The sequence below is a fragment of the Carettochelys insculpta genome, chromosome 10 (genome assembly GCF_033958435.1).
Source record: "Carettochelys insculpta isolate YL-2023 chromosome 10, ASM3395843v1, whole genome shotgun sequence".
Classification (NCBI taxonomy): Eukaryota; Metazoa; Chordata; order Testudines; family Carettochelyidae; genus Carettochelys; species Carettochelys insculpta.
This window is the reverse complement of record NC_134146.1, coordinates 52,608,815-52,631,593: the sequence shown is the minus strand read 5'-3', so window position 1 is coordinate 52,631,593 and position 22,779 is coordinate 52,608,815. Positions and strand designations below refer to the sequence as shown.

The 22,779-nt window shown below is 44.0% G+C and overlaps 1 protein-coding gene across 5 annotated transcripts in view; it reads left to right on the top strand.

Annotated features, from left to right (window-relative positions):
- Positions 1 to 22,779, top strand: part of ATP13A3 (ATPase 13A3) — a 151,202-nt gene that overhangs the window by 115,269 nt on the left and 13,154 nt on the right. For all 5 annotated transcript variants that reach the window (XM_075004720.1, XM_075004723.1, XM_075004722.1 and 2 more), the window contains 10 exons: positions 2,011 to 2,133; positions 2,931 to 3,010; positions 3,914 to 3,956; positions 4,063 to 4,172; positions 5,414 to 5,510; positions 6,547 to 6,619; positions 10,006 to 10,183; positions 19,309 to 19,496; positions 21,872 to 21,960; positions 22,389 to 22,469. In XM_075004720.1, the coding sequence (XP_074860821.1) occupies positions 2,011 to 2,133; positions 2,931 to 3,010; positions 3,914 to 3,956; positions 4,063 to 4,172; positions 5,414 to 5,510; positions 6,547 to 6,619; positions 10,006 to 10,183; positions 19,309 to 19,496; positions 21,872 to 21,960; positions 22,389 to 22,469 (1,062 nt within the window). The remainder of the gene's footprint in view (positions 1 to 2,010; positions 2,134 to 2,930; positions 3,011 to 3,913; positions 3,957 to 4,062; positions 4,173 to 5,413; positions 5,511 to 6,546; positions 6,620 to 10,005; positions 10,184 to 19,308; positions 19,497 to 21,871; positions 21,961 to 22,388; positions 22,470 to 22,779) is intronic.

Here is a 22,779-nt window from a genome sequence, read left to right as displayed (position 1 = left end):
GTAAACCTGTACCCCCCTCGGAAACCGCTTCCACCATCGTGGAACCTGGACTTGGTGCTCAGCACGCTCACGGGTCCACCTTTTGAACCATTAGCCATGGTTCCTCTACATCTCCTTATGATAAAAACAACCTTCCTCCTTGCAATTACGTCAGCTCGCAGGGTGAGTGAGCTCGCAGCAGTTATGGCAACGCCACCCTGCACAGTGTCCTCAAAGGAGGCGGTAACCTTACGGCTGCACCCAGCCTTTGTTCCAAAAGTTTCTTCACAGTTCCATCTTAACGAACCAATAGTTTTACCCTCGTTTTACCCGAAGCCTCACAGCTCCAGCAAGGAGGCACGCCTGCATCTACTGGATGTGAGGAGGGCATTGGCCTTCTACATAGACAGAACTAAGTCCTTCCGGAAAACAGACAGGCTTCTAGTCTCTCTCGCTCCCAGGTCAAAAGGAGAAGGTCTCTCTTCACAGAGAATCTCAAAGCACATTGTGTCCTGTATAAAAATGTGCTGTGAGCTTTGAAAGACTCCTTTGCTGGCCCCGCCTAGGGCTCACTCCACCAGGGCGGTGGCGGTGTCAACAGCCTTCTTTAAGGGCATTGCGTTGAAGGACATCTGTAGAGCGGCGACCTGGTCATCCTATGACACCTTCACCAAGCATTATGCCCTACATCAGGTATTCCAAGAGGATACCCGCCTCTCGACAGCAGCCCTTTCGGGGGCAAGCTGCACATAAACCGATTACCCACCTCCTTTCTTGGGTTACTGCTGGGTAGTCACCTATTGTGGAGCACCCACGGGGACACTCGATGAAGAAAGAGAAGTTACTCACCGTAGTAACGGTGGTTCTTCGAGATGTGTTCCCATGGGTGCTCCACCACCCGCCCATCCTCCCCACTTCGGATCTCTGTCTAGTGTCTTTCAGGAGCATCCAAGGCGGTTGGTCAAGGAACTGGCGGGGACCGGATCGCGCATGTGGCCGGGGACGCGCTAGGGAGCGGTGCGCACCGGCACATGCGCGATCCAGGAGAAACTGCTGGAAGATTTCCGATCTGTGGCGCCGGGCGAGCCCAACACCAATTGTGGAGCACCCACGGGGACACATCTTGAAGAACCACCGTTACTACGGTGAGTAACTTCTCTTTTTAGGCCATTTGAGGAAATCTGAGTCAGATGCACTCAGTTGACCAATCGGCTGTGCCTTTCTATTGCAGAAGCTATCCATTGGCCCAGGACACCAAATTCCTAACCAGAGTTACAGCTGGCAAGCCATCAGCTAGCTGTGGCAGAGCAGCATAATTTTAAAGCCCTTTATGAAAGGTATTTTATGAATGTTTTGAAACTTGTCTCAAAGACAACAGCTTTACTGAACATCAGCCTGCATAAAGGTACCACCCCAAAATATGTTATATAGTGTTAAATTGCCCCCATTTTATGACTTGTTCTTGTTCCCACTTGAGTCAGTGTAAAATCCTCCTGTTCATTGTCAGTGCTGCAGGGGAGTCTCTGAAGCAACCAAAAAACTGTCCAGTAGTAGAGGCTGGCTACAGATACAGCATCTTCCTCACATACGAGACTAGTGACTTGAAGATGACTGTGCCTGGGGCCTCTTCATTCTGCACACTCTATTTCTGCTTACTGCTTTAAGTCATGAGACACTAACCTGGAGTAACATATCATAAATGCTACTCTAGACACATGTTAAAAATAACTGGTAGTTTGATGCTGCAGCTATAAGTGACTTTCATACATCAAAATTTATTTCTGTTAAAAAGTTTGTTCAAAAATATTTATAATTAACTGTGTGATAAACCACAGATTTTTTTTCCAGTAAGTAAGAGTGATTTAGTCTTACAAGATTTCCTGCAGCTCAAAGTAAAATTCCCAGCAATCTCTGTTACAGCTTTTTTCCCCCAAAGATGCCATTTTCTGTTGCTCATTTATGTAGTGGTTTAAGAAAATACAAACAATATAGGTAAGTAAATAATGTAATGAGTTCCTTGTTTTGATACAGGATATTCCAATTAAATTGGTCCATGAAAGTCTTGAGGACTTGCAGCTGACTAAATACCATTTTGCAATGAATGGAAAGTCATTTGCAGTGATACTGGAGCATTTTCAGGATCTTGTGCCCAAGGTTAGTAACTTGATTTGTGTTTGGCCTTTTTGATGCTGTGCAGGTTTTACAGTGACTAAGGCTACATCTACGCTACAAAAAAAATTTCAGTTTAAGGCAGTTAGCTCAGTTGTACCAAGTGACTGTCTTCACTGTAAATACCATTAGCTTGATTGAGGGAGCACTAATGTGGATAGCATAATACTGTCGGAACCAGGTAGGGGTAGCATCAAGTTCAAATTTAACAGTTTGAATGAAGGCTACTGTGGAAGTGCCAGGTCTTTGAGTTTAATTCATTAGCTTCCAGAGGCTGACTGGCACAGCTGTGCTTGGCTTGCGGGAGCTGGGAGCCAGGTGCAGCAGAGAGCCAGGTGCCTCACTGGTCATTTTTCCAGCTTCCGTGAATGGTGGGGAGCCAGGAATCAGGTGCAGCAGCGCCATCAGGAGCCTGGAAGCTGACCAGGGCTGCTGTGCTGGCCGGTTTCCTGGCTCCCCCAAGCTACAGGGACCCAGGCAGCAGGGTGAGTGGTGCCAGCAGTGGGCATGCAGCAGGGCACGGGGGACGGGGGGAAGAGTGCACAACGCAGGGCTGAGGGAACTGTGGGGTAGGTTTCCACAATGCACTGCTGCAGCAGTCAATGTTTGGCCACTCTAATGTGGCAGCACAAATTTGACTTTTGTGGACTTTATGGGAAGTGAGGATACTCAAAATTGAATTTATGAAACCCAGAGTTACAAAATCAAATTTAGTAAAATTGAATTTATCTGGTAGTGTACACGTAGCCTAAGGGGTTGGTAAGAAATCTGTTGTCTTTCAGCTGGTGTTGCATGGCACCGTGTTTGCCCGCATGGCCCCTGATCAGAAAACCCAGCTAGTGGAAGCTTTACAAAATGTAGAGTGAGTATTTATTTGTTTATGAAAATGTTGTGTTCAGTGCACGACAAAAATAATCTTAGGTGAAACAAATCTTTTTACTGTGAGCTGTTTACATTCAGCCTGGTCAAAAGACTAGATAAAAGCTTTTCAGTTGGCAATTTGTACAGTTCATAGAGCTGTTTCAAAAACCGTATCATTTACCGGAGGACTCTGAAACAACTTTTATAAAATAGCTGTTTTTTTAGGAGGCTGTAGTTGAAGTATTTAATTTGGTACAACATTAATTTAGACTAAAGTAACACTAACTTGACCAATATGCCTTTGAGTCATAATCAAAAATTTTATTACTTGGTTTATTAATTAATTTTATTACTGGGTTTATCCTCAATTAATTTCTACTTATTAAACAAGTAAATATTTACGCAATTAATTCTGAGTATTCAGTCATTCATGTGCAATCACATTGGCTCCTACTTTTTTTTTTAAGTGGGGATTAGTTTAATGGCTGGTTTACTGCTGCAGAGGTTTTTTTTCTTACATAGGTCTTTCTATTGTTAGTGTCTATCCGACACCTTGGAAATAATTGGTTGAAAAATAAGTAACAAAATATTGCAAGATACACTTTTCCCAAGCTTATATAGGCAGCATACTGTAGGTGTAATAGATTAAGTATGGGAATGCTTCTGAGTTCTAATCCTGGTGATGACGTCTACATGCTTCTTGGCTTAGGGCAAGTCACTTAACATTTCTGCCTCTATTTCTCCATCTACATGATAGTAATAACAATAACCTGCTAAACTGAGGATTTGTTAATGTCTGTACAGCACTTGGGAAGCATAATGCCACATAAGTGCTCAGTATAATTGAGTAAGTATTCGAGGTTTTCCATGAAGTAGAATGCTGAAACATCTCTGTTCTTTATAGTTATTATGTTGGCATGTGTGGAGATGGTGCAAATGACTGCGGTGTAAGTATGCTTTTGTTTTTTTAAGGAGCTATTTTCACATTAATGAGAATTTTAAAGCAAGAAGATTATTGAAAAAATTTCTAACTATCTTCATGATAACTGGCAGGCACTAAAGAAGGCCCATGGTGGTATATCGCTGTCTGAACTTGAGGCTTCTGTGGCATCACCATTCACCTCCAGATCTCCCAGTATTTCCTGTGTGCCAAACCTGATCAGGTAACGTGCAGAATTTGCAGCAAGGTGTTTCCCATAAGGAGATACAGTGTGCCAGATAATATCCTGTATGCCAGCAATAGGAAATTAAAGCAGTGAATGTTTGCTTTTCTCCATCTATTGTCTGATCTGAGAGGACCCAGTTTGGATCCAGATGATCAGACCTAACCCTTAATGTTTTTTTCTTTAATAAATAATGTGAATAGTGTGTTGTATTTCCACAGCATGATCCCATGTTTTTATCTCAATTTTTATCCACATAAAATTAATTTCTTCCTTAAGGTTATGAGAGAGCTGGAAGCCACGCAAAGTTGTCTCAAGGTATTAAATTTCCTAGGTATTAATTGTTTTGTTGCCATTAAAAAGCAAGATTTTTTTTTAAGTTTATAGGAAGATTTAGATAACAATCCTAATATCTGTGCTCTTGAAGAGAGACCATTCAGGGCAGAAGAATCCACTGCTTGTGCCACAGATTCTATTCATGCCCTTAGTATAAGTTCATCTCTGTAGTAGTAAAGGATTGTACTTGGGGTTTCATGTTTCTCTCAAGGATTACTGAACCAGATTTACTCTGTTTCTGTTTATAAAGGTGTCTCTTTCTAGGTATTGTCAGTCCCTGCAAACTTAACATGGGATCTGAGAGGCATGTGATGTTCTTTCCTGCTTGGGCATAATCACCAGCAATAAAAATTCAATTTGTGCCCTTAGTGATGACTTTAGGGGAAAACCCACTGAATTGTCAGATAGGGATGCCAAGAACTTATTTTTGTCCCGTCAGCTGGAACTTGGTTTACAACTGACTGATACGTGAGCCAGAATGGAATCTGGTTCAGTCTAATACAACTGTGCAGATTCTGTAATAAATACTTTAAAGTAATTTGTGTTCCTGAAGCTAGCATTCTGATTCTGAGTGCCCATAAGGAACATATCTGTTGAGTAAAAATGTGCCATCATAGATGGTCTCCAGAAAAAAGGTGCTTTTTATCTTCTTTATTAATTTTCCAGTAAAGCTTTTTAAAATTAAATAGCATTAAGCAGAAATTTGCTGATTCTCTGTAGGTGGCATATTCTGTGATTAGTCGTCAAATGTATTCTTGCCCCCTCATTTTTCTGACCTTTCAATATTGCAGCAGAAAATGTCTCTGCATTTGCTATTCTGTTCAGAGTCAGCTATCTTTTTGCTCGCCAGGGTATAATTATTGTCTCAAATAGCTTTAGTTATATGGATGTATTTGTTTTTACAGGGAAGGCCGTGCTGCTTTAATAACTTCCTTTTGTGTATTTAAGTTTATGGCTTTGTACAGCATTATCCAGTATTTCAGCGTTACTCTACTGTATTCTGTGAGTATTTGACAATATAGCACTCAAACATTATTATATGTATTTCAAAAGGTTTAAGCAAGTTAACATCTGGTTGGTACAACTTAATGTACTGTAAATTTCTTTGGGGTTTTGGTGATTATGGGAAGATTCTTTCAACCTTCATTCTATAGATAATAGATCATCTAAAACTATCACAGTTTTGGCTCTGATGACTAGGTAACATGATTACCATGTTAGGCACTGTACTTCATGTCCTTCTCTGTAGTTAGTACAGGAAATACTGTGGTAGTATTTTATTTTTATTAAGGGCAGAAAAACCCATGTGCAGGTTGAAACCACTCTCAGAACTGCTGTGGTGGAGTCATTGCACTCTCTAGGTACATACAGTACAAAAACCTATCAGAATGTGTGGAATGAAGACCTGTTTTTTCTGTTGATTACCATGCCATGTTATCAGTAACTAGGAAAGGAACTGTACTGCAAAACACAAAAGCCCACATCAGTAATGACATACAGCTTGGGATAGAACAACTAGGAGGTACTAAGTTGTGGGGAAGAAAATGGGTTATGTGTATTTTGGTGGGAATGACTAAGTGATTGAATTTAAATGCTCTCAGTGGAAATTCCCTCCACTTTAACTATTATTGGTAGTTCGCCTTTGTAACATTAATTCAGAATACAATTACTTGTAAGGGACTTTTGAAGTGGCAGCTGCCATGTGATTTGGGATTTTCTTCTGTAGAATACTTACTTTGTTCGCTAGGTATAGGCAGCATTGTTATTTTACTAATTTGGCCAGTGAGCAACTTACATTTAAAAAATATGTAGATGTTTGTTTGAATCTGCATGCTGTAGTCATACAGTACATTGCGACCACAGGGTTTGAACCTTCAAGGTGCACATCACTCTCAGACTTTGGACACTTAGCCCATTGTTGGATTAACATGTTGTTTATAAACTTTGTATGCAAGTGTTCATGTAAAGAATTATTTTTAAAGCAGTAAAAAGTTTCTTAATGAGAATAAGTAATGTTGCACCTGTGTTTTCTGTGTAGATCCTGAGCAATTTGGGAGATTTCCAGTTTCTTTTCATCGATCTGGCAATCATTTTGGTTGTTGTCTTTACTAGTGAGTATTGTAGTGACTTCTGTTCTGTTCTGTTAGCAATTGGAGGTATAATCAGGTATCGAAATGGAGCAAATGTAGGTCTCAAGCACATACTTACTTTTTACCCTCTTGTTAAATATCCACACTAACATCAACATGGATTCTGCATTTTTGACAAGGGAGGGTACCATCTCAAAAGTATGAGTAACCTGTCTGATAAAGTAGACATGTTTCTGACATGTGTTGCTCTAAATCTTTCTTCAGTAGTGCTGCATGTAGCTATATTGTGGGAGGGAGATGAGCTATTTTAAATAAATAAATACATAAACCTGGAAGTAAAAAAAAAGTTATTTTGTGTTTTGAATCCCATTGTTCATTTGAAAGGTCTAAATGCTCATTTTTAGTTACATCTGCTAGGTGAGTAAGCATATTCTTGGTTCTCATGCAGCCACAGGTCTCTTGTAGCCCTTGTACCTTTTATCTTGTGACTTCTGCTTTCATTCAGCAATAGGGAATGCTTTGTAGCTACTGTTTCATTGCAGGATGTTCCCCTATCTTTGTGCACGGGGAGAGGGGGGGTAAGTAGGAGAAGGAATTGACCTTCCACATCGCATGTGACACACTGGCTGGCAAGAGCAGAGGAAGCTCCTTCTCTCCTTCCCTTCCTACTGTCTCCCCTTGAGGGAGTGCAGGAGAAAAACAAAACTGTGTGATTATCCCCCAAAACAGTGTGTTAATTAAGCACTGCATTGTCTACGTACTACACAAAGCTGGAGTGAGCTCAAGTATGCAATGTTTCACCACACAGAGTTGATTAACAGCTAGGATGTCTCATGATTGCAACTTTTGGCAGGACAGTGAGGCTGATATTTGAGCAAAGCAAATCAGCGTTATTTAAAGAGTTAAGGCTCTTTTCATCCAAAACACCTCAGTGTGATTACACTTGGTTGTTCACATTTTACTAGGTGAATTTTTTATGCCCACAAGATTACATTCTCCCCTGTGCTGCAGACGTGTGTATTGATCCACACTTGAAAAGCATTCAGATAGTGATTACGTCAGGTGATGTTTACAGAAAAATTGTTGCCCAGGGCTAAGAAATAGCTTTTGAAATTGAGGCATACTGTCTGGAGAGAGAGACAGAGAACCTTAATTGTTGCTGACTCTTACATGTGCTATGAAGATGGGAAAGTCAATCTACCACTGCTTTTACTTTGGCTCCCCATCCCTTGGCTCTCCTGGGTGCCACAAAACTGGGTTAGTCAGTGGGAGGCTGGTTTTCTCCATCCCTGTGGCAGCAGCCTATCACGATGCTGTTTGTTTAAACTGCTACACATGAATAGGACTTAGAACCATCAAAGCAACTTTGAACAGTACAAATTTCATCATTAATTACAGTTTAAATCACACTGCTAAACAGAATACCAATTGAAATTTATTAAATATTTGTGCAAGTTTTTCTGTATTTTCAAATACATTGGTTTCAGTTACAACACAAAATACCAACTGTACATTGCTCAGATATTTGCACTGTAAAATAATAAACAGTATTTTTCAGTTCACCTCATACAAATACTGTAGTTCAAGCTCTTCTTCATTGTGAAAGTGCAACTTACAATAGATTTTTTTTGTTACATAAATGCACTCAAAAACAAATCAATACAAAACTTTAGTCTACAAGTCCACCCAGTCTTACTACTACTTCAGCCAGTCACTCAGGCAAACAAACTTATCCATCACATTTGTGGGATATAATGCCTCCTGCCTCTTGTTTACGTTATCACCAGAAAGTGACAAGAAGCATTCACCTTTGGACTTTTGTAGCAAGCATTGCAAGGTAGATACGCATGCTGAACATTTGTATGCCCTTTCATGCTTTGTTTGATGTTTTAGAGGACATGCTTCCATGCTGATGGCATTTACTAAAAAAAGAATGCTTTTAATTAAAGCTTTGACTGAACTCCTTGAGGGGGAGTAGGTGTCTCTGGCTGTGTTGTACCCTCATTCTGCCATATATTTCATGCTGAGTGTTCCCTCTAATTTTTTCCATCTATAAGAAAAATAAATTTTGTGTACACCAAGGTATGTGCGGATGTGCACCACCAAGAGAAATAGATGTTACCAGCTGTAGGCACTCATCTTACCCGGAATACTGGTGATGACTCAGCACCTTGTTCATTTTAAGAACACAGTTTCACTGCAGATTTGAGAAAACTCAAAGAAAATATCAGCATGAGATTTCTAAAGATAGCTATAGCACTTGACCCAAGGTTTAAGAATCTGAAATGCCTTCCAAAATCTGAGAAAGAGAAAGTGTGGAGCATGCTTTCAGAAGTCTTCAAAGAGCAACCCTCTTGTGCAGAACTACTGAACCTGAACCACCAAAAAAGACAATCCACCCCTCTGCTGGTGGCATCTGACTTGATGCAAATGAACATGCATCAGTCCGCACTGCTTTGAATTGTTACCATCCAGAACCTGTCATCAGCATATGCATGTCCTCCCTCTGGAAAGGGGGTTAAAACATAAACGGGCATGAAAGCACATCTGGCATGCAAATATCTTGCAACGCCTGTGACTACAGTGCCATCAGAACACCTGTTCTTGCGTTCTGGTGACGTGAACAAGAAGCAGACAGTGTTATTTCATGCAAATGTGGTGAACAAACTTGTTTGAGTGATTGGGTGAACAAAATGTAGGACTGTGACCCATAATCTCTAAAGTTTTACGTTTTTATTTGTGAATGTGGGGTGTTTTTTGTACCTAATTCTACGTTTTTAAATTCAACTTTCATGATTAAAGAGATTAAGTTACAAGGACTTATATTAAGTGAACTGAAAAATACTCTTGTTTTTCACAATGCAAATATTTATAATAAAAATAAAGTCAGCACTATAAACTTTGTATTTTCTATTGTAATTGCAATTAATGTATTGCAAAATGTAGAAAACATCCAAAAGTGTTTAAATAAATGGTGTTCTATTGTTTAATAATGCAGTTAATCACAAATAATTTTTTTATTTGCTTGACAGCCCTAGTTTCAAGTAAAATGCTCTGAAGCTTCATTTAGGTCGTGAGGGTGGTTTGTGAATCCTCTGTTTATGTACACTTACTTGTACTAGCTCTCATCAAGTTAGCGTGAGTGTAAACAGCTATGCAGCCATGGTAATCCAGAGGCATGGCTGAGCCCAGCCAAGTGCACGTCCCCCAAATTTCAAACAGGTACAGCTTGTGCTACTGTGGCTACTCACTCCTCTGCAAATCCGAGAAAAGCTGCCACGATTATGGTGTGCAGGGGAATCACACTCCTAGCTTCTCACACGTGCACAGCTTAATGCCATAAAAGGTAAATACTTGGGAAATGTGCAGATAGTAAACCATCCTTGATTTTCTTTCTTTCATTACAGTGAGTTTAAATCCTGCTTGGAAGCAGCTTGTTGCACAAAGGCCACCTTCAGGTCTCATCTCAGGTCAACTTCTCTGCTCAGTTCTGTCTCAGATTGTCATCTGCCTTGGTTTCCAAACTGTAGGATTTATGTGGGTCAAACAGGAAGCCTGGTATGAGCCCTGGACCACACAGTCGGAGTAAGTCATACAATGGTAACCCTGTGTATGAGCACTGAAGAGGGAATGCTTTACAGATATTTTAATGCTCTTTGGTAACTAGCAAATTCCAACATGCATTTCACATGGGAACTTGCTAATGTGCAGAGCTTGTCAGAGGAATTCCTTGCCCTGGAAAGAGAGAGGGCACCCGATTTCCTGGAGTCAAACTACAATGGGATTCTTACTTTGACTTGGCCTTCAATTTCCCTCCCATCCTCCCTCACAGAAGAGGAGCAATTGTGTCTTGGTTAGAAAAGTAGATAAGTGCCCGAGGTCTAATGGCTTCATTTTGTGTGGTTTTGGAGGATTAGTGAAGCATGAGCTATAGGATTGGGCTGCTAGGGGACATGAAGAGCAGAAGTTTTACTAAGATGCAGTGTTACTGTGTAGACCAGTAAAGTACTATACTCTGAGGGTGGAAAATAATGTGTGTGGGGAGTTCTGTGGCCTCATTATCAGGAATGGCTGCAAGGACCACAAGGCTGAGGCTATATCACACAGTTATTCCAAAATAACAGCAGTTATTTTGAAGTAACTGAGCTTTTGTCTTGACTGCACACACGCCATTTCAAAACAGCAGGTGCATTATTCTGAAATTGATAACCCTCAAAGCGAGAAGAATAGCGCCTGTTTCAGAATGGCGATTTCGAAACAGAAGCCATTGAGACACGGAATAGCACTATTTTGAAATGAGCCACAATGGGCTCCAGCGACGCTATTTTGAAATCGCACTGTGGACCTGGAATAGCTGGGTGCCATTTCGAAATGCATGTTGTGTGTGGTTGTGTTGTTTTTGAAATAAGGTATAAGACAAATAAGATATATTTTATTTCAAAATAGGGCTGCCATGTAGCCATAGCCCAAGAGACAATCAGAGAGAAACTATCAATGTTTGTATCACTTGTTGGAGGGTGCACAGAAAGGGACAGTCATGACCTTGTCTGCTAAACATAGTCTTAATAAAAACGGAGAGGGAGCCATGTTAGTCTGTATTCCAACAAAAGAAAGCAGCAGAAATGTAGCATTTTAAAGGCTAACAAAGCTTTTTATTCGGTGATGAGCTTTCGTGAGACAGACCCACTTCATCGGATCAATTTCATTTCCAATATAGACTGACATTTATAAGTACAGAGGACCAAAAAAATGAAAAAAAAATTGCAATAAAAACTGACAACTCAAATAAGATAGAAGCAAGTGGGTGAGAGGTGGGGGGACGTTAATTGTCCTGTCTGAGAGAATTACAAGCATCAAAGGAAGGGAAGGAGTCCTTGTAATCAAAACAAAAAGCAGTCAAGTAGCACTTTAAAGACTAGCAAAATGGTTTATTAGGTGAGCTTTCGTGGGACAGAAAGAAGAGTCCTTGTAATGTGTGAGGTACCTTTGATACTCAGTCATCTCAGACAGGACAATTAACACCTCCTCCCCCCCACCTTTCACCCCTTCCTTCTAGCCCATTTGATTTGTCAGGTTTTATTGCAATTTTTTCTTTTTTTTCTCTTTTTGGTCCTCTGTACTTGTAAATGTCAGTCTGTATTGGAAATGAAATTGATCTGATGAAGTGGGTCTGTCCCACGGAAGCTCATCACCCAGTAAATCATTTTGTTAGTCTTTAAAGTTCTACATTTCTGCTGCTTTGTTTGATAGTCTTAATATTACTTTCACTTGCTACCATTAGTAGAAATGGGCCTGCACCAAAGCCCTTCATCTGCAGAACCTGGAACTTCAAAGTAATTTTCAGGTCCAAATTTCGTGGGTTTTATGTCTATTTCTGCTCTGTATAGTAACATGAGATGTACCTGTTGTGAAGCAGTGGTAAACTGGGATAAAGGCCATTTTTTTTCAAGTGCTCGCTCATGTCCATTCCCTGTAGCATGGGTGCTGCCACTTATGTGTTTTCAGAAATTTTTCCCTTAGCAGTACCTGTTGGGTTAGCAGGGGAGCCCCCAGAGTGGCACCAGTATATCAGCCAGTATGTATCCTGCTGGCCTTCCACCCCCTCGGTTCCTTCTTACCACCCTTGATGGTCGCTGGAACATGCTCTCGCTCTCGCTAGCAAGCATGCTTTAGCAGTTATTCCTTTGTTGTTACCACCCTGTAAAAGCTGCCAGAAGCCTGTGCCCTGTGGTGACCCCACACTTTGCTTGCCTCATGCTCGGGTGAGGCTTTGCCAGACTTTCAAACCTCGGACCAAGGGGGAAAGAGTTGCTCCTCAAGAGCATCCTAATGGAGGCAGCTCTTGGGCACAGCACCGGCAACGCAGAGCACACCAGCCTCGGTTGAGTGGTGTCCAGCCACTTGGGTGCCTTCCCAGCACTGCACAGACCTTGGCACTGCTCCCAGTCTCCAGTGCCTCAGAAGATGAGGGGGTCCAGCAGGGGCAGGTTGCCCAACCGGCATGTACCCTCTGTGCATCCTCATATGGGGCACATGGTGCCATGAGGCACCAAGCCTGAGCTTGCTCAGTCAGGCAAGCGGTGAAGCCCATGCCAGGATGCCATTCCAGTGGGAGATTTCCCAGAGCCTTCAATGCCGGAGGCTTTCAAGGCAGCTAGAGACCTCATCAAACTGTCCCCTCTGCCTCTGGGGAAGGGCTGGGACCCTGGGTGGCACCAACTGGAGCCCAAGGCTCTGGGCACCCTGGCATTGGGGCCTAAGAAGCAGTGCTCAACCACAGCAACTTCACATGCTACCCCAGACCTGAGCATGGCACTGCCTGCAGGGGTGGGACCGGCATCCTCCACCCTGGCCCTGGCATCAGTAAAAGTGTCCTCCCTGGCACTGAGCGCAGCCCTAGTTGCTGTATCTGCCAGCGCCACTCAGGACCTGCCTGGCCCATGCCTGCCCACATCTCCTCCCGCTTCCATCAGCACCAGGGTGAACCAGAGTTGATGGCTTGGCATGCTCTGCTGGCTGTGCTGAAGGCATCTGCCTCCACTTTGCCCTGGTCAGCATTGGAGTACTCCACCAACGCTGAGGCAGAGTCCACATGGTTGTCCAGAGGGTCCAGGTCCAGACTCCAGCACCTGGTCCTGTTCTCACAGTTCCCGACACCGGAGTCCCTCTGCTCACCAGCAGCACCCATGGCCACAGCCAGCCCTGGCACCGGAGCTGCTGCAGTCATGGCTCATGCAGGCTCCAGGCCCATCTCAGTCGCCATTTTGGGCCCCTTGGGCCTATCATCAAAGTCAGAGCTCAGGCCCCTCTAGATCATGGTTGGTTTTCTGCACTCACTTCCCCTGGGCCAGTTCTGCCCACGTCCGTCAGAGCCTGAGGGCCAGGTGGTCCAGCTACCTATGGACCCTTCTCTGTCAGCCTCACAAGTACTGTCATAGGCTGAGGCCCTTGGGGAGATGTGTCTGAAGAGGTCTCCATCTTCCTCTCCTGACAAGACTCTGGGTGAAACCCTCCCCTCCATGCCCTCAATGGACTTGAGGGCGCACCAGGACCTTCTCCGATGCCTAGCCCAGTGTCTGGGGATCCAGGCTGAGAGGCCGTTTGACGACTCTGACCCCACGGTTGATAACCTACAGTTGGATCCCCTGACCAGGGTGACCCCTCTCCATAGAGCAAGACTGTGGCCAAGATCTCTAAGTCCCTTTGGCAGGCCTCGGCCTCCATCCCTCCAACAGCCAAGAGGGACCAGTGCCGGTACTTTGCGCTCCATTAGGGGGAATGACTCTCTCTTCTCCCACCTACCTCCAGGGTCCCTGGTTGTCCAGGCTGTGAACCAGCAGGACAGGCAGGGGCGACCTGGTGCGACCCCTAACAATAGAGACGCTAAGAAAATGGACCTGCTGGGCAGGAAGGCCTTCGTCTCAGAGGGGCTGCAGTGTTGCATAGCGAATCAGCAGGTGCTGCTGTCTCACTATGTCTGTAGCACTTGGGCCTCCATGGACAAGTTCTTAGAGCTGTTCCCCAAGGACTCAAAGGATGAATTTAGAGCCCTCTAGGAGGAGGGCAGGGCCATCTCTAGGGCTGCACTGTAGGCTGCCCTTGATGTGGTGGCACATACCATGGCCACGGGGTTAGTCACATGCCACAGCTCCTAGTAGTAAGGTTCTGGGGTGCCCCCTAAGCTGCTGACCACTATCCAGGGCCTCCCCTTCAAGGGCTCCTCTGTATTTTCTGAGCAGATGGATCAATGTCTGCATAGCCTGAGGGATACCTGGGCTACTCTTCAGTCCTTGGGTATTCATACCTATTGGCCCATGCCAATATTCATACATATTCATGGCTGCCCAGCAGTGCCCCCAGGTCCTCCCAACAGGGGCCAAGTCCTGACTTCTGCCACCACAACAGAAATGGTAGAAGGAATGGCAGGTGTTACCACCAGTCAACCCCGCCCCAAGGCCAGGGCCTGTCTGGTAAATCCTGAGGGCCTTGCCAAGGATTTTCAAGTACAGCCTACCAGCCTCACCCCCTCTCTTCTGGGACCACCTGTTCCCTTTCCACCGGGTCTGAGAATCTATCACCCACTCTCCCCTTCTGTTTCCTCCCCTCTTCCCATCCCTCTACTCTGTCCCTCTTCAGGGACCCCTCTCATGAGATTCTCCTGCGGGAGGAGGTGCGCCAGTTTTTATTTCCCCTATTTTCTGATCCCCAAGGCAAAGTATGGGTTGCGTCCCATCCTCAACCTCCTCGAGCTCAACGCCTTCATAGTCAGGAAGAAGTTCACGATGGTAACTCTGACGTCCCATCTGGTGTCCCTTCCCTGGCTCCCAGAGACTGGTATGCCACCCTTGATCTAAAAGACTCATACTTTTCCCCACCTTCATTATGCCCCACCATCGGGGTCCAGGTGTTCCCATACCTGGATGACTGGCTCCTGGAGGGATGCTCTGCCAACCAGGTACGAGCACACATTGCCCTAGTACAGGATCTTTTGCAGCAACTGGTCCTACTCCTCAGTGTGCCCAGAGCAGCGCTGATGCCTGCTCCAGTAATAGACTTTGTGGCACAACTCTGGACTTGATGGCAGCCAGAGCCTCCCTCCCTGTATTGCACTTCCTGGTGATCAGGTCCACAGTTTGGTCCACATTCACGATGACTGTGGGAAGGGCCTGCATGCACCATCTGGGCCTAGTGGCAGTGTGCATGTACCTAATTCAGCACATCAGGTTCCATATGCCCACTGCAGATGTGGCTGGTGTGGACCTACAAACTGTCCTTCGATGCATGAGATAGAGTGGTGACGGTTCTCCCCAGCGTCCTCCACTCTCCAGACTGGTGGACCTGCGACGAGGAGGTATACACTGGGGTCCCCGTCTGCAGGCCCCTGCCAACCCTCCAGTTTGTATGGGATGCATCAGACGCCAGTTGGGGAGCCCATCTCAGAGACATAAGGACACGAAGCATATGGTCGACCGGTGTTCTCTTTCTGCACATCAGTATCAGGGAGCAGCAAGTGGTGCGGCTTTTCTCCCCCAGCTCTAGGGCCAGCTGTTCCTCATCCTGTCTGACAACACATTGGCGGTCTCATATCAACAGGCAGGGCAGGGCCCGCTCACATCACCTGTGTTGGGAGGCCCTTCACCTGTGGGACCTCTGCATTGGGGCAAGAGTCCACCCAATTGCCTCCTATCTCCCAGACACCCAGAACATTTTGGCTGACCTTCTGAGCAGGTCCTTCTCTGGCCATGAGTGGGCCCTTCAGGGGGTATGGCCCTGGGGTTTTCTCCTTCTGGACCTGTACCAAAGCTCCAGAACAAGAAGTTCATGAGGTTCTGTTTCCCTATGGATTTGAGCAGGGGCGCTCTGGGGGATGTGGTGTTAACTCCCTGGCCCAAGAGTCTGTTGTACTTATCTGGCCAATTGGAAGCAGTATTATACATGGTCTACCCAGAAGAGGATGTCCCCCATAGATTTCCTGGTCCTGGATTACTTTCTGGACCTTGTATCAGAGAGGTAGCCGAGTTAGTCTGTATCTTCAAAACCAACAAGAAATCCTGGGGCACCTCATAGAGTAACAGATATTTTGGAGCATAAGCTTTTGTGGGCAAAGACCCACTTCATCAGATGCATGAGTGTGGGGGTTTCAGAGGAGTATTTAAAGAGGGAGTCTCAGTAAAGGGGAGGGCCAGAGCTGACAAGGGTTAATTCAGTCAGGGTGGAAGTGGCCCATCATCAGCAGTTAATGTGGAGTTGTGAACATCAAGAGAGGAGAGAAGAAATAGTCAGTTCAGTCAGGGGGGATGTGGCCTGTTGTCAGTTCACAACTCCACATTAGCAACTGACAATGGGCCACATCCCCCGAATGAACTGACTTTATTTCTTCTCTCCACATTCCAGACAGTCTTTTCCTCCAGACCCCATGCACCCGGTAAAGAACAGGCACCGCACACTTAGAAGGGCCTTAGTCTTTTATTCAGAAAGAACAAAGGCCTTTTGTAAGTCACTTCAGCTTTTTGTGGCCATTGCAGAATGGCTGAGGGTCAGCCAGTTTCCACACAGTAGATTTCATCCAGATCACTGCCTGCATTAATGAGCGCTACAGGTTGGCAGGGGTACCAGCTCCTCCCCCCACGGATCACTCTATGGGAGCACAGGCTGCCTCTGTGGCTTTTGTAGCTCAGGTCCTGATCCTGGACATCTGCAAGGCTGCCACATGGTCCTGTGTCCACACCTTTGCCACCCACTGTGTGCTAGCACATCAGGCTGGGGAGGGTGCTGCCCTGGGTAGGGCTGTCCTCCACTCAGCAGAAGGTTAGAACTCTGATCCCACCTCTTGGGATTTCTGCTTTGGAGTCACCTACATGGAATGGACATGGGCAAGCACTCAGAGAAGAAAGAATGGTTACCTACCTCGTAACTGTTCTTCAGGGTGTGTTGCTCATGTCCATTCCCAATCCCACTTGCCTCTCTTTCCTTGGAGTAGTCTAGTAAGAAGGAACCAAGGGGGTGGAAGGCCAGCAGGGGTATATATTAGGGTGACCACTGGTCCCATTTTGGCCAGGACAGTCCCATATTAGTGCCAGAAAGACACCCTGACTTATTTTAACAAAGGGGCTAATTGTCCTGTATTTACAATCCCTACTGAGCTGCCCTTCCAGGTCAGCACAGCAGCAGCTGTGGGCCAAGAGAACAGGTGGAGCATGTGCTCAATGGCCACACGTACGGACAGCAGAGGAGAGGGAGCCAGCAGACGGGTCCCTAGGTTAGTAAGGCCGGTTATGCTGGGGTGAGAGGTGGGTTGTGCAAGTCCCCCAGTCCTTTTAAAGATTATAATGGGTCCTGGTGCTGCGGGGAGCTGCTCCTCCAACCAGGGAGGTTACCCCCGCCCTTATGGCAGGGCTGCAGCTGCATTCCTGGCCCCCCATGGTTTGGGAAAGACAGGAGCTGCACTGGTGGGACTGCAGCTCTGTTCCTGGCTCCCTGAGGCTTGGGAAAGCTGGGAGCTGCACTGGCAGGGCTGCAGCCCTGTTCCTGGCTCCCTGTGGCATGGGGAGAATTCAGGAACCTCACCCACAGGGCTGCAGCCCTGCTCCTAGCACCCAGAGGTATGGGGCAGCTGGGTAGGTCCCCTGCAGTGTGGCAGCCCCTTTCCTGGTGCCTGGAGGCCTGGGGCAGCTGGGGAAGTCCCCTATGGGGTGGCAGCCCCATTCCTGGCACCCAGAGGCATGGGGAAGCCAAGGTGGGGGTCTCATGAGGCAGCAGCCCTGTTCCCGGCACCCGGCGGCATGGGTCATCTGGCAAACCCAATCCCTCCCATCTTCCGCGGGCAGCAGTCCCGTTCCAGCACTCCATGGCATGGGGCAGCCAGAGAGCTGCACCTGCTTGGCGGCTGCAGACACTTCCCCCTTGGGGTGTCCAATATTTGGCCTAGGGAAATATGGTCACCCTAGTATATATTGGCCAATATATCAGTGCTACTCTGGGGGGCTCCCCTGCTGGCCTGACGGGAACTGCTAAAGGAAAACTTTCCGATGCCATGTGCTCGCTGTGTGCACACGCATGAGCAACGCTTCTCGAAGAACAAGCGTTGCAAGGTAAGTAACGCTTCTCTATTTATACCAGTCTCACTTCATCTCTGTGTGTAAAATTCACTTACTGTGGCCTCTAAGGCTGCATTTCCCAAACTAATTTGGCCATGGAACACTTTTGGGCTTGGAATGCATTGACAGAACACATACGTGCTGGTTGGGGCAAGGCCGGGTGGGGAAGGGGAAGGTGCTCTGATGGTTTTCATGCAGAAATTGCAGCTCGTAATTCTCAAAAGAGAATTTAAGAGTTAGATTTTTTTAGAAGTCTAATTTTACAAAAGAGAAAATCATCTAAATGAAAAACTGTCCTCCTGATTTGGAGGTTGGTTAGTAACCCTATAATTAAATATAAAAATTAAATACAAACCCAAAACAAAAGATCAATATAACAGCCAAAAGAAGGATTGTTAGTGTTGTTCTTTTGTACACAAATAGAAAGGACAATATTGTTCAAAAAACTACTCTCCTTTAAACCTTTAAATATTTTTATGAAAAAGAAACACAAAACAAATTAGATGTGGAAAATATTTTTAAGTTGTGTTTTTATAAATTTGTTATTTTTGCAGAAAACGACTGGAAAATAAAAATAAGTAACATATGACAGTTTTTTAATGGGAGGAGTGGTTTTGCCTCACGGTTTCAGTACATGTCACATAATAACAATACCATTACAAATGTGTTATACATATTAATGTACCTACAATCTAAATACAATTCAAATACTTTAGTATTTCTGACACACACATAATTTAGTATTTTAGAAGGAAAAATACAGCTAGGATTGAAATTTTTTACAGAACACCTAACCACAGCGCACAGAACACAGTGTGGGAAGCGTTGCTGTGAGAGCATTACATGTGTAAGTCTTGTAAAAGTCCTGTTACTGACTGACACAATGGACAAACACAAGAATTATAAACTCGTGCCACAAGAGAAACTGAGTTTGTGACCTCCGTCACTGTCTCACACAAAAGCCTTTCTGATTTACTTCATTAACTATAGTAAAATGGCTGAACCATACCCATCATAACCTCTTAGCAATCTATACTAGACGTTTCACAGTAAAGACAAGACTAACACTTACTGTTGTACTTTGTTTTGACTGTCGTATATTCTTTGTTGCAGTGCCTGTAACTTATCAACAGCTGCAGATACCAATTCCTCCCAACATGATAATGACACTCTTCACGATGAGCACAATATCAAAAATTATGAAAACACAACAGTGTTTTTTATCTCCAGCTTTCAGTACCTCGTAGTGGCAATTGTCTTTTCTAAAGGGAAGCCCTTTAGGCAGCCTTGCTACAAAAATGGTAAGTCTCTTCTCATTACATATAATTCCTCTGTATTTTTCTATGTAAGCATTCCAAATTGAGGTAGGCATATTTACTTTGTTTTAACTTATTTGGTTAGGTGCATGTTGTGCTGCTTTTGCAGTGACAGATATTCTGTGGCAAGATTGCAGGGTTCCCCAGGTAGAAGAGAGAGAGGATATTTTCTCAGGTGAAAATAGATGGGGCAGTGTTGCAGAATATTCAGTGTTTCCTCTGTGAATTTGGAAAAGTTAATGCAGAAATTCTCACATTCTATAAATTTTAACTTTTTTTTTTCCAAAGTAGTGCGCATGACGTTTGAACGGTACACTGTTTTTGAAAACCACTTAAGTATAATCATTACAACTATATTGCGTGAAGTTTCTCCATTGACTCAGGATTTTGGTTGCAGGATACTCCTGCAATCCATTGCTGGTTTATTTAAGGCACTGAAGAATCATAGAAGATTAGGGTTGGAAGAGACTTCAGGAGGACATGTAGGCTAAACCCCTTCTTGAAGCAGGAGAAACCCCAACTAAATCATCTGCCAGGGCTTTGTCAAGTCTGGCCTTAAAAACCTTCAAGGCTGGAGATTTTACCACATCCCATTCCAGTGCTTCGCCACCTCCTAGTGAAGTATTTTTTCCTAATATCCATCATAGACCTCTTCCACTGCAGCATGAGACCGTAGCTCCTGATTCCTTGTTCTGTCATCTGCCACCACTGAACAGCTTGGCTCCATCCTCTTTGGAATCAGCATTAAGGTAGTTGAAAGCTGCTATCAAATTCCCCTTCATTCTTCTGCAGGTTAAATGTGGCCAGTTCCCTCAGCTTCTCTCCATGTCATGTGCCCTGCCCCATACTCATTTTTATTCTCCCCCCCACCCACACTGGACTCAGTCCACATACTTTCTGTAGCAGGTACCCTAAAACTGGATGCTGTACCCCAGATGTGGCTTCACCATTGCTGAACAGAGGGAAATATTTGCTTCACTCAGTTCGCTGACAGTGCTCCTACGAATGAAGCTCGGTATGCCATTAGCTTACTTGTCTACAAGGGTACACGGTAGACTCATTCAGTTTCTCATCCACTGTAATCCCCAGGTCCTTTTCTGCTGAACTGCTGCTTAGCCATCTGGTCCCCAGCTTGTAGCAGTGCTTGGGATTCTTCCTTCTTAAGTATGGGACTCTGCACTTGTCCTTGTTGAACCTCGTCATATTTCTTTAACCTCAATCTTCCAATTTGTCTAGGTCACTCTGGACCCTGTCCCTACCTCTCAGCATATTTACCTCTTCCCCCATGAATTTGCCAATCCATCCATCATCCAGATCATTAATGAATATGTTGAAAAATACTGGCCCCTCGGGGCTTCCTTTTAATGCCAACTGCCAGCTAGACGTAGAATCGCTATCCATTGAGCCAGATATCTTGCTATCTTTTCATCCGCTTTATAAACTATTCATCCAATCCATATATCTTTAACTTGCTGGCAAGAATATTGTGCATGACCATATCAAAAGCTTTCCTAAAGTCAAGATAAATCATGTACACCCATTTCCCCTTATCCACAGAACAATTGTCTTATCGCAGAAGGCTGTCAGCTTGATCAGACACGTTGATTGTTCCTGGTCACCTTCCTCTCCACCAAATGCTTCAGTAACATTTTTCGCTTCTTAAATCTGTTGGGACTGTGTGTTTGCTGCATACATAAATCTCTGTTTGCTAATATTCTTAGATGGGTTTGTATGTTTGGAAATCACACGTGCAGGTTTTTTTTAGATTTAGATTCAGTTGCTTTAATCTTTTTCCAGAATTCTGAAAGATTCTGGTCTTTGTTGTGGGCCTCATAAGTTACATTTAAAAGTGGTCTTTTTCAGGGGGTAAGAAAAGTGTAATCTGAAATCTAATTGTTTGTTGCTAGTACATTGGTTCATATGAATGCCTGTAATTTAGTTGTTTTGTAGTTATATAACATGCACCAGTATATATTGTTTTAGAAGGTTAATGGAGAAATAGTTGTGTGTGTGCATGTACATTATAATGGTGGATAAGTATAATTCACTTTTCACTTGAAAGCATTTTGAAATTTACATTCTTTTATCATCATGGGGTAAACTTCAAGTAGATTGTATTCTTTCAGACATTCGTGCGAATTTGTCGGATGTTTTAATAGTGACTTTTTTGCACATATAATAAAATTATTGCAGTGTAATTTTATGGGAATGACCTCCCGAGCCAGTTAATGTAATATATACTTGCATATGGTTTACCAATGCAAAATATATTTTGTGAATTATTATTCAGGGATCTATTGTACTAGATACATATGCAAAATTTGAGTGACAGCATGTTATATTTCTCTTTCTTTTTACAGTTCTCTTTGTTGTATCTGTGATCGTTCTTTATATCTTCACATTTTTCATCATGTTGTATCCAGTAGAATCCATTGACAGCTTCCTTGAGGTAAGAGTCAATAAGCATGATATGCACTTCATATCTCATCAGATAAGTTGGCAGTTGGCTGGCTTCTCTTCCAGTCTAGAGTTCCCTTTGAATAGACTGACTCTTTGAAAGCTGGAGTTCACATGCTACCAAAAGATGACCCTAATGAAATCAGGCATATTGAGAACCAATAATAAATTTAGTCTCGGCAGCGGCATGGATTTGTAACCCTTAGTGCTTTCATAGCAAGATACTGTAGAATGAGAGGTGATGCAGCTCTGCCCTGTTGCTAAGAGTTGCACTTAAGCAATAAAATAGAAGTTAAAATTTGAGATTTACACCTAAGCTTGTTTCAAGTGTGCTTCATTTCACATATATGCTGTTTCTTGTGTGTTACTGCTCAGTGCATACAGTGGACATTGTTCACCTGTGACAACTTTGTCTTGCAGTTAGTTTGTGTACCATATCAGTGGCGTATAACAATTCTCATCATCATCATCATCAATGCAATTATATCCATCTTGGTGGAGGTAAGTTGCTCAGATTAATACTTTTTTTTTTCCTTGTAGCCTTTTCTGGGGTACCAGGGCATCCTATATAAAATGCTGATGGAATACAGTTGTGTTTGTGCTTCTAATGTATTTTTTGGCACGGTTAAGGTCACAAAGTTTAAAGTGTCATAATAAAGATTAATTAATATTCTAAGAAATAATATGAGCAATTGGTGGAGCATTGTTATTTAATTCAGCATAATACATAGTACAGGGAACTGTTGAACACAACAAAGCAGCAGAAATGTAGCACTTTAAAGACTAACAAAATGATTTATCGAGTGATGAG